Source organism: Curcuma longa, chromosome 11, assembly GCF_044706935.1.
Source record: "Curcuma longa cultivar G26 ecotype Majalengka, Jawa Barat chromosome 11, ITB_CL_G26_1.1, whole genome shotgun sequence".
NCBI lineage: Eukaryota > Viridiplantae > Streptophyta > Magnoliopsida > Zingiberales > Zingiberaceae > Curcuma > Curcuma longa.
The window spans coordinates 22,674,257-22,684,949 of NC_133871.1; the positions used below are offsets into that span (position 1 = coordinate 22,674,257).

General features: G+C 41.3%; 4 protein-coding genes across 5 annotated transcripts; all 4 read left to right on the forward strand.

Annotated features, from left to right (window-relative positions):
• The first annotated feature begins 3,358 nt into the window (after positions 1-3,358).
• Positions 3,359-4,694, forward strand: LOC141839776 (BOI-related E3 ubiquitin-protein ligase 1-like). Of its 2 annotated transcripts, none has more exons than XM_074727602.1 (4): positions 3,359-3,443; positions 3,582-3,667; positions 3,756-4,105; positions 4,191-4,694. In XM_074727602.1, the coding sequence occupies exons 1-4, from the start codon at positions 3,397-3,399 to the stop codon at positions 4,692-4,694; spliced, it is 987 nt and encodes a 328-aa protein (XP_074583703.1). In that variant the 5' UTR covers positions 3,359-3,396. The 2 variants fall into 2 exon arrangements, with proteins under 2 accessions (XP_074583703.1, XP_074583704.1); XM_074727603.1 differs by having other exon boundaries at positions 3,422-3,492.
• A 1,366-nt stretch (positions 4,695-6,060) lies between these two features.
• LOC141840939 (uncharacterized) lies at positions 6,061-7,378 on the forward strand. Its single transcript, XM_074729043.1, has 2 exons — positions 6,061-6,554; positions 6,625-7,378. Exons 1-2 carry the CDS (start codon positions 6,093-6,095, stop codon positions 7,252-7,254), a joined length of 1,092 nt encoding a protein of 363 aa, XP_074585144.1. The 5' UTR covers positions 6,061-6,092; the 3' UTR covers positions 7,255-7,378.
• Positions 7,379-7,549: 171 nt separating this feature from the next.
• On the forward strand, positions 7,550-9,140 carry LOC141837365 (mavicyanin-like). The gene is made up of 3 exons (XM_074724780.1): positions 7,550-7,567; positions 8,410-8,578; positions 8,683-9,140. Exons 1-3 carry the CDS (start codon positions 7,550-7,552, stop codon positions 9,030-9,032), a joined length of 537 nt encoding a protein of 178 aa, XP_074580881.1. The 3' UTR covers positions 9,033-9,140.
• A 688-nt stretch (positions 9,141-9,828) lies between these two features.
• LOC141842056 (stellacyanin-like) lies at positions 9,829-10,560 on the forward strand. Its single transcript, XM_074730271.1, has 2 exons — positions 9,829-9,994; positions 10,071-10,560. Exons 1-2 carry the CDS (start codon positions 9,829-9,831, stop codon positions 10,454-10,456), a joined length of 552 nt encoding a protein of 183 aa, XP_074586372.1. The 3' UTR covers positions 10,457-10,560.
• Positions 10,561-10,693: the final 133 nt, after the last annotated feature.

A 10,693-nucleotide genomic window follows, 5' to 3' on the forward strand; every position in this document is an offset into this window, starting at 1 on the left:
GATCTACTAGAAAAAAAGAAGATAGTTTAACTTGGTAAAGACCTTAGAAGTGTTGCCAAGATCGTAAATCTGAAATTCATTTTTGCCTTGGTGCAAAGCAAAAGCAGATAGTAAAAGAGTTGAGTAACAGTAAAAGAACCAATGGAAAGAAATCTGATCAAGAAAAAAGAGAGTAAATCATCCATTTCCAATGTGATTATAACCAATAAGATTTTTCTGGCTTTGACTTCTTTTTGAAGATGACTAATTGCTTTGTGGTTTCAGATGGCATGCTCTCTCATCTTGTCCTTCACATCTTTGGTGTTAGATAAAAGAGGCAAATGGGCATTTAATTTGCTCATGGCTTGAGTGAATATGAACAAAAATAAAACGACAAATCATGTTCCATCTATAAAATTAAAGTGAAGAAAGCGACAAATGAGAATCCATCTCCCTCTTTTTTTTGCTGCTTCTCTTGTTTTCATTACTATGATATCTTAATTTATTACACAGCCACTTGCTATTGAACAACTTATTTGAGTGAGCCTGCTCGATCGGATCAAGAAGAGAATTAAGCATAAGATTAATCAGAATCATTATTTATTCAGTTGTCTAGATGGATTTAAAGGTGTATTTCTCACATAAATCTTCGTATATGTCCCTTTCGTATAAGTTGTCTTTTTCATGCTATCTTCCACGGAAGGCTTTCATATCCACCTTCTCTACCTCCAATTCACAATGTGATGAATGACAAGTCAATTAGATGAACATGAAAAGCTCCATGAGATGAATGACAAAGTGCAACAAGAGGATTTGAGTAGATTTGGAGTTCTCTAGGATCTTCTATCCTATTTCACCTAATTAGAGTATGACTTTTCTCAGACTATGTGGAATTCGTAATTTGAGTTCCTCCAATAAACAGGTTCAAATTAAGGAAAGAAAGAAACATATAAATCTAGTTAAGCAAGGCATAATCACCTATGTCATGGTTTAACCACATATGAGTCCCAACTTTTTTTTTGTTAAGTCTGATTAGTGGAATAGTTAATCGCCCTAATAAACATCATTGTCTACAAGAAGAACTAAACACAGTGCTTTGAAGGAAGAAAAGATGAAGAAGAAGAAGACAATGATGATTTTATGTCTTTGATAGTTACATGGATCACTTCCACTACAAGCCATTTGAACCTAGCTTTGAGAGGAAAACATAGACGGGTCATGGGTGATGCCATTTCCTCCTCTCTTTTTCTCTGTCTAACTTTTTATTTGAATTACAGTTACTGTGCATTGTAAATATTTTTTTCTAATAGAATAAAAAATCTAAGACGTTAATTGTTAAGAGGAAGAACTATTTATACTTTTGGATTTAGCAGAGAATGAACAGAAAAGTCTCTAGACTACATAAAAAAAAGACTTATTTACCGAGTTAGATCTAGAGATTCATATAATTGTGCTCAACATCCCCATATATTTAAAGAAGAATCATAATATGGGGTTATTAATGTGCTCAAGGATCAAACTTGTAACATGACCATGCACCTATTAGAATTGATCTGTGAACTGACACCAACAACTATATTTATTTAAAATAAAACTCTGTTTCTTACACATATGGTGTATATCGATATCTAGTAGATATTGGTCATATCATATGATCTTTTGTCGGTAGAAGAACTTGCAGATCAAGATCTTGAATGCAGATTTTCCTCCTTTGCTTGTCAGGTACAGAAACAAAAGACCAAGAAAGAAAGTTATTGAGATTGACAATAAGGTGGGGCATTCATTTGAAATGATCAAGCTCCACACTTCAACTTTTTTTCTTTCTACCACCATCCATGAGTAGGCCATTCTCCACCTTTGGCATCAAAAGTTAGGGCATGCTTCTGAAACATCTTTGAATAAACTCATTTGCAATGGTCACCTTGGCAATGTTTTCCAAACTTTAATATAATTGCGCAACTTGTCGCTTGTGAAGGTGCAATAATTCAATTCCAAAAGATACAGAGTACACATGGAAGGATGATGACCGAACAAAGGGAAAAGAAGGAGAAGGTGCACGAGCATGTAAGCACAAACAAAGCACTGGGAGAAACCACGAGGAATCAACCCAAGGGAGATGCAAGCTAACAACTCTTGTTTGATTTTTTTTTTCTTTCGAGAAGAAGACATGTGGCATACGAGCACAAGGAAAATGCAGGGTGAGAAGTTCGATAGAGACCTACAAGTTAAACAAATAACTTAATCATCTTCCTTCGACCTTCCCAATTTGAGTAAATCAACACAGTAAATACAAAGAGCCCTTTCAAACTTCAATCAATAGGAACATGTCTAAATCCACTCTATAGTTTATAAGTTGATGACATGATGTAATGCCGAAAGACAGTATTTAATCAAGATTATCAACATCACGAGCATAATTAAGCATTCACACTTTATACAGTAGAAAGCAAAAAACAAAAAAGAAGTAGATTTAAGAATGACCAATACACATTGCACAAAGCATAAAAATTGAAAAAATTAGCTTGTTCTAATACCAGAGCTGTTTGTGGTCAACCCAAAGAAAATTTACCCTTAATTGTTCTCTTTGGATGTCACCTTCATGCTGAAACCCTCGAGATCACCGCATGCACATCCGGAGAGAACACTAGAAGAAGTTTGACAAATTATTTTAGAAAAAGTATGTATAATATAATATAGTTTAATTGATGTCATGCATGACAATATTAAAACAGCATGAAAAATATTGTGCGATTGAATTATTTGATCTCCAATACAATCCAAGGACAATAAATACTGCATCAAAAATGGGTCATCCAATACAAACATCATTTAATTTGATCTTTCATTTACGGTTACAATTTTTAACCCAACTTTGAAGATGAAGAGTTTGTTTTTAAGCTGCATTTAATGGTTTTCCAAGAGAAGAAGGAAAAGAAGCAAGAAAAGGAAAAGTGTCGGGTCTGAAGTTTGGACTGCAGTCCAATGCCAAGAAAGAGAAGCAGTAACAGCACCAAATAAATATGATAGCAAACGAGAAGAGCATCTATGGAAATCCATGCAGCAAGCACAATGACTGGCTTAAGAAATCTCAGCACCAGATGAGACACTGTTACTGAGGAAAGTGGATCGATTTATTCAAAGCATGATAGCAAACAGGAAAGAGGACTTACATGCTGCTTAGCATCATCATCATCTCCCTCTCTTCCTCACACTTTCCGCCGGTCCTTGTGGAGGAGTAAAAGAAGATCTCTTTGGAGTGTTTCGGTCCTGTCCATCGCATTTGTCTCCGTTTTTGATACAATTCCAGCATTGAATTGAAGACGGCGAGAGAGGCGGAGAGGACGAAGAAGAAGAAGGAGGAGGAGGAGGAGAAGTGCAGAAGAAACCACAAAAAAGTTGCATTCAAAGCTTTCAGTAATGGCTGTTCATTCCCGACGCGCCTGTAACTTTCCGTTCCAGACTGGGTAATCAATCAATCCTCTTCCATCGAAGTTCAAGTTCCAATCTTGAACGGTTTGTCGATGGCTTTCGACCAGTTTCTTTCTCAAAATCGAATTTTGTTGGTTTATTCTGGGCGATTTTTTATTGCTGGATTGGCACAGAAGCGAGCGGGATAGGAAAGAAATGGACTTGCCTCGAGCCGCTGGTGGCTTTCTTGATCCTTCAGGGTTGTTGCTGACCGGTGGAGGTGCGCAGTTTGTTGTTGATTTGGTCTTCTTGCGCAGTTTGTTGTTGATTTAGTTCGCTGATGGAGGTGCAATCGTTTCCTTCGACAGCGGCAGCGAATCCGAGGAAGAGAGGTGCAGAAAGCATGGCCGATCCACAGCCAGCACTGCCGCAGCAAAACGGCTCCGTTGATCTCTTATCGCTACATCCGCAACACAGTCGCACCCCGTTTTCACCTCCGGTGATCGTGAGCCTTGCACAGGTACAGAGCCACCAGCCTCCCGTTGTATCCACTGGCCTCCGTCTTTCTTTGGAAGAACAATACCAACAGCAAACCCAAACCGTGACCAATTCCCTTCCCTTCTCTCCCTCTTCCCTCCCCTCTTTTCTTTTGACCAATGACCTAATCTCCCAAATCAACCGGCACAGGGAAGAAATCGAGCAATTCCTTCGCGCCCAGGTACCATTCGCTTCTAATCCCTTATCCGATCGATTAATTTGTCCGATTACGGCTTCGAAAAAATGTTGTGCTTTTCCTTTTTCAGGGCGAGCAACTACAGATCGCGCTGGCGGAGAGGCATCGGATGCACTACCGATCTTTATTGTGCGCCGCTAGCGTGGCCGCCTCTAAGCTCATCCGGGAGAAGCAGGCGGAGGTGGAGAGAGCGGCGCAGCGGAGCGCCGAGCTCCAGAACCGCCTCGTCCGCCTCCGAAGCGAGTCGAACGCGTGGCAAGCCAAGGCCATGGCCGACCAGGCGATGGCAGCTTCCCTCCACTCTCAACTCCAGCAGGCAGCCGCTGCAGCTGCGGCGCTGTCCCAGGCGCGGAGTGGCGACGGCCCGCCGGCCGAGGATGCGGGGTCGGCCATTGTTGACCCGAACCGCGACGACGCGGCGCGCACGTGCCGCGCGTGCCGAAGCCGGCCGGCGATGATGGTGCTCCTCCCCTGCCGCCATCTCTGCCTGTGCGAAGCCTGTGACGCCGCGGCCGACGTGTGCCCGGTTTGCGAGAGCGGCAAAACCGGCAGCGTTCGCGTCTTCCTCGCCTGAGAAGCGAGACCACGAGGCTGTTAATATTTTTTTCAAAATAAAAAATCGATATAAGACTTGTAATTAGTTTTAGGGAAAAAAAAAAAAAAAGTTTTTAAAAAAAAACTATTTTTTTCTCTCCAAATATCTCGGCATATAAAATGATAAAATCAAAGTAAGAAATTCTACATTGCCCCTATAATTTTGCCTCTTTTTAAAAATACGCTATAAAATTTAAAATTATCAAAATGCTTTCAATTTTTCAAAATCTCTTAGCCACTTAGGAGTGGGCAAGTGGAAGTTTCTAAAGTGTTGTCTATTTAAAATAATAAAAAAAAATCTGGAATTTGATGTTAATTATTTTAATTGATTAATTAGATAAATTAAGTGTTAACTTATTTAACTAAATTGAAGAGAGTAATTGCACCTTTTGTAATATCTTTTTTGTCATGATCAACTGTAATTTTTCAATTTACCTTTTAACAGATTGTTATGGGACTGATCATATAGAATAACATTTTTACAGAAGAAGAGAGTAATTGCAAAATCAATAGTTAATTTGTAGTATAAATTTGAAGAGTTAAATTGAAAAATAAATAAGAGTTAACTGAATTTTAATTTTAACATATTTCAGGTTAAATTAATTTTTCAAAAATTATAAAAATTACTCTAGAGCAGGAATATTTGTTTAGATGAATATTTCCAAATACTTATTTTACTCTTCCAGCTTGATATTTTGCTCAAATGGATGTTTAGCTCGGTCAATGCTTGTTGCTATAATTTCCAGAAGTTTCCTTCAAATGGATGCTTAATTTGATCTTGATCTTGAGGGTTTCAATACTTGTTCTTATCTTGTTCTGTTCAGGAAATCAGATTCTTAGTATGTGGCTTTCTTGTCACCGATTTATTATGTGAAATTAGTCAACTAAGATCATCTGAAATATTAAATTGTTGGCAATAAATAAGTTCGATGTGCAAGCCAACCATTCGAACTACTCGAACTGTTCTTGGTGAAAGCCAATTTCGTGAAGCAATGGCCCAGAAACGGAGTTGAAGCATCGAGGGCGCTCATCTACTGCTACTGAATCTTTCTCTGGCCAATCTACGAACACATGTTGGGCACCGCCGTCTGCGTCAAACTGGGAAAAAACAGTATCGTAGATGGAGTTGAAAGATTCTCCTTGTGCAATCAATGCACGCCTTCGCCTGCCACCTGCTCCATCTGCCGCTCTACTTTTCACATGGCGATCGTATTACAAGTCACTGCCAATCAATTCTTCTCATTTTGACGTAAACCGAGAATTTATTCTTCTTCTTCTTCTTCTTCTTAATAAATACGGTCTTATTTCAAGGCAGCGTACTCAAGTAGAAGCAGGAATTGGTACCGTTCGCTCTGTTTTTGCTAGCGTTTAGCGTGCCATGGCCGCCGCCGCCGCCTCTCCCCGGAAGCAGATTCACATCGACGTCGTCCAGTCGGTGATGCCGGTGGCGGTGACGCCGCCGGGGCAGTCGCGGCGCATCTCAACGGCCGGCGGCCCGCTCCGCCCCGAGCTGCTGCAGAGCCGGGTGCGGATCGTGCTGTACTACGAGGACAAAGGGGCGGCGACGCCGGCGATGGTGGGGGCGTGGATCAAGGAGTCGCTGAGCGCGGCGCTGGCGACGGAGCCGGTGATGGCCGGGCGGCTAAGGCGGGCGACTGATGGGAGCGAGCACTGGGAAGTCAAGTTCAACGACTGCGGAGCGCGGCTGGTCCAGGCCACTGCGGAGGCGACTATGGCGGAGTTCATGTCCGGCGACGGCGACCGCTGGGAGGCGCACTTGGCTCACTGGGTCGACGTCGACGAGGAGAACCCAAACTTCTCAGCCTTGTTCTACGTCCAGGTCAGTTCCGCGTTACAATCACAAATCATCTCTCTCTATCCATTCCCAACAAACACTCGATAGCTTGCAGGTGACTCAATTCCATGGAGGTGGCTTTTCCGTAGGCATCAACTGCAGCCTCCTGCTCGCTGACCCCTTCTTCTTGGGCCACTTCCTCAAGTCATGGACGGACACCCACGCCGCCATGTTGACCCAAGGTCAACTCACCGACTCCCCCATCTTCCACCTCGCCTATTTTCAACGACCTGGTCAACCCAACCACCTTAAGTCCATCGACCTCGGCTCGAACCCGAGTGCGACTCACACCACCCTACTGTTTGCGGCTGACCCGAAGACTAACAATGTGCAATCCACTCGTGGCCAAATCGCAGACAATTACTTTCAAGTGGCTACGAGGAGAGTTCAAAGGAAGGATTTATCGAATTACTCTCTTATCATAAGCGATCACTCGGGGGATAAGGTGGTCGAGCCACATGCCGTCACGAGTTCGAATGTTGTAGACGAGACCGTCAGTGGTGCACAAGAGCAAGCTTGGGTGGACCAACTTGGGCTCGAGAAGATTAGTTTTGTTGGTGGGAATTATCCTATTCGAATTTCATGCCGAATTATCTCGTGTGTCGATGAGGGACTAGTGATGATAGTAATGCCGCCAAAGAAGGCATGGTTAATTAGTGTTACGATACCAGAAGTTTACTTTTGAACTATTGTTATGCAATAAGCTGATTGTTACTGGATTGTCTAAGAATTTAAATAAACATAATTAATTTTCTTCTTGATCTAAAAGATGTGGATAAATAATAAACGTCTACATCTCTTTGGACTAATTTTCTTTTTATTCAACTTTACTATTTGCATTGATTATTCACAATGTATATATTGTTGGACAAATATTATTATTTTTTAACAAAAAAAAAAGATCACTTAAGATCAAAAGATGCTGTTGATCACCAATGGAAGAAACTGAAGTTGCACGATTTCAATTCAAGTAATTAGACATGCACAAAAGTTCATGGGTAAAAATAAAAAGGATCCTTTCATGTTTTGTATCAAAAATATTATTTATTTTAGTGTTAATATTGCAGCATTTAATTAATAGCTACTATAATATATAACTACACTAAGTAGTTATTAATTAATTATTTTATTTTAATCAAAATTATTATCCATAAAATACTATTATATTAAAATATTTTTTATTAATTTGATTAAAAAATTTAAATTTTATTGAAATCATTTTAAATTATTTGAAATCACTTTAAAATTGTTATAGCAACTACTTAAGTTTACTTAGGTAACTACACAATTTTATTTAAACTCTAAATTTTAAATTCCTAAAATTTGAACCTTAAATCCTAAACTATTATGTTAAAATAATCTTTATCAATTTAATTAAAAATTTTAAACTTTATCAAAATTATTTTAAAATAGTTGTAGCAACTCCTTGACTAATTATAATAATATATAATAATTATTAAATAACTACTACCATAATATTATATTAAATGTTATAATATTACAATAGCTACTTGTTATAACAATATTTAAATAAAAAATCTCAGGATTTGATTTTTTTTTCATTTTTTCCCAAAGTTGCTCATGACGAGAAGTGTTCCCTAGCTCCCAAGAATCAAGTAGACGGATTAAGTCAGCAAAGCAAAGCAAAGAGGAGGAAAGTCCAAGAACAATGACTCATTGAATTAGGTGCACCAAAGTCAAGAGGGTTGGTGATGAACTGATAACTGCCCTTTAGTATATCATCCAATGATTCAACCAATTCAAAAATCAATGATAAGATTAGTTCGCAGTGCCTATATTTATCATTGCATCAACATTTGGTCCATTAATTCATTGATAGACACCAGAGCTGATGGCTGCTGCAGCAGTTCTTCTTATCTTTGTCGCAGTAGCTGTTCCGGCTGCCACCGCCACCGACTATACCGTCGGCGGTTCACAAGGGTGGACGAGCGGCGTCGATTACAATTCCTGGGCTTCCGGAAAAACCTTCAATGTCGGCGACTCACTACGTGAGCTTATTTCCAATTATTTTTTTAATTATTATTTGTTAAATGTAGTCTTCTTCGATGAATGGTGACGAAAAACGCTAGCTATATATGGAATTGGATGTCAGTTTTCCAGTACAGTTCGCAGCACAGCGTGGCGGAGGTCGGCGAGTCGGACTTCAACGCTTGCTCCTCCAGCAACTCCATCCAGACGTACACTGACCAGAGCACCAGGATCAGTCTCACCGAGCCCGGCAGCAGGTACTTCATCTGCGGCACTCCCGGTCACTGCTCCGGCGGCATGAAGCTTGAGGTCAGCGTTGCCGGTTCCACAACACCGAGTTCGCCGTCGTCGCCCTCGGGAACGGCCTCGCCAGCCTCCGGCTCGTCGTCTGGTGCTCCTCCGTCGGCGTCTTCAGCTGGGAAAGTGCTGCTTGGTGGGCTGGTGCTTGTGGGACTCGCCGGGGTTGTGGGCTAGGGGAGAGGCAGTGCAGGACTGTTTATCTAATCTACGTGAATATTCCACTCTTGTCTCTGTGGAATCGCTTATGTTTGACGCATGGGAATAATAAGATTAGCATAAGATTCCTCCTACCTTTGAAACTTGGAGCATGAACATAAAAGAAATAACTAAAAGATAGATGCAAATTGAGAACTGAATATAATTGTGTGAGTTTCATAATTGAAATTTTCAAATGGTTGTACATTAAACGCATCTCAGTAGGTGATATTTATACAAAGGCTAACACTACTATAATTTAAAAATATGTTGCCTAGCTAATCCATTTTGAGAGGCAATTAATTGGAACATTATTCATGCAAAATATCAAGTCAATATTATGTATACATCTAGTACATTTTAGGTGCATATACCAATTTGAAAAGTATAATTATACAAAATGTTTTAATAGAATTATACTAGCTACGATCCTTTGCTACTCCTTTGGGGGAGAGCTCCTACATCATCAACATGAATTGGACTCCCTTTAGTTTCCTTGTTATCAGGAGCTATCTTGAATCTATCTGGGAGGTAAAATATGCTCTATTTCATGTAGACCACCTACTCGATCTCCCCTACCTACTTGTCTATTAAACAAAACTAAACTCGATACTTTTCTCAACCATTAGGATCCTCCCTTCCAAATCTCCACTGTCAACTCCATGAGACTTCCAGCACAAGCGAAGCAAAAGTGGGTGCAGAGTAGGCTAACAATAAACCTCACAAACCCTCTCCAATTTATACCCCAAAATACTCTGCTTTGTGATCACTAGCCATGGCGACCAGGCTTTTCTTGCTTGTGCCTGCCATCTCCCTGCTCTGCCTCACCGTTTCCGGTAATTCCACGGTGTACACCGTCGGCGGTCGCGCGGGGTGGGATATCAGTGCCGACCTCGCTTCTTGGGTGGCCTCCAAGATCTTCTATGTTGACGACTCTCTAGGTACGTTGCTCGACAATACGAATGCTGTCGATTATGATCGTTAAGTTTTTCATTTAACGAATTGAAATTGCGGCAGTGTTTCAGTACTCACAATACCACAGCGTGAGCGAGGTGGACAAAGCCGGGTACGAGAGCTGCGACGTGGCCAGCCCGCTGCTGACGAGCAGCAACGGCAACACGACGGTGGAGCTGACGGCCGCTGGCGACCGGTACTTCGTGTGCGGGAACCAGCTGCATTGCTTGGGAGGGATGAAGCTTCAAGTGAGCGTGGTGGGGAACGAGACCGCCGCCTCCGGTGAGGCTCAGTCACCGACGACATCAACGGCGCAGGCAGAGAGTCCGGCGACGCTGCCGTTCCCGAGCGATGGGGCGCCCTTCTCGAGTGGCTCTCGCGGTCGTGTCGCGAGTTGCATGTTGGTGTGCGCATGGAGTGCGGTGGGATCGTTGGCAGTTTTATTATGAGCAAGACAAATATTCATTACAGATATTGTGCAGCAGTTGTGTTCGTTAATGTCCTCCTGAAATTTCCTCACCATCTTGTGATACAATTAATGTTCAAAGAGGTATTTGTTAGCTTTAAACAAATAAACCCGTGGAGAAAATTTTAAATAAATCTCTTTGGACCAACTTGGCTTTTGTTGGCCAAAAACTTTTGACTTTTAAGTGATTGCTCAGTCCTATAAGAACTGAATTCTGGGC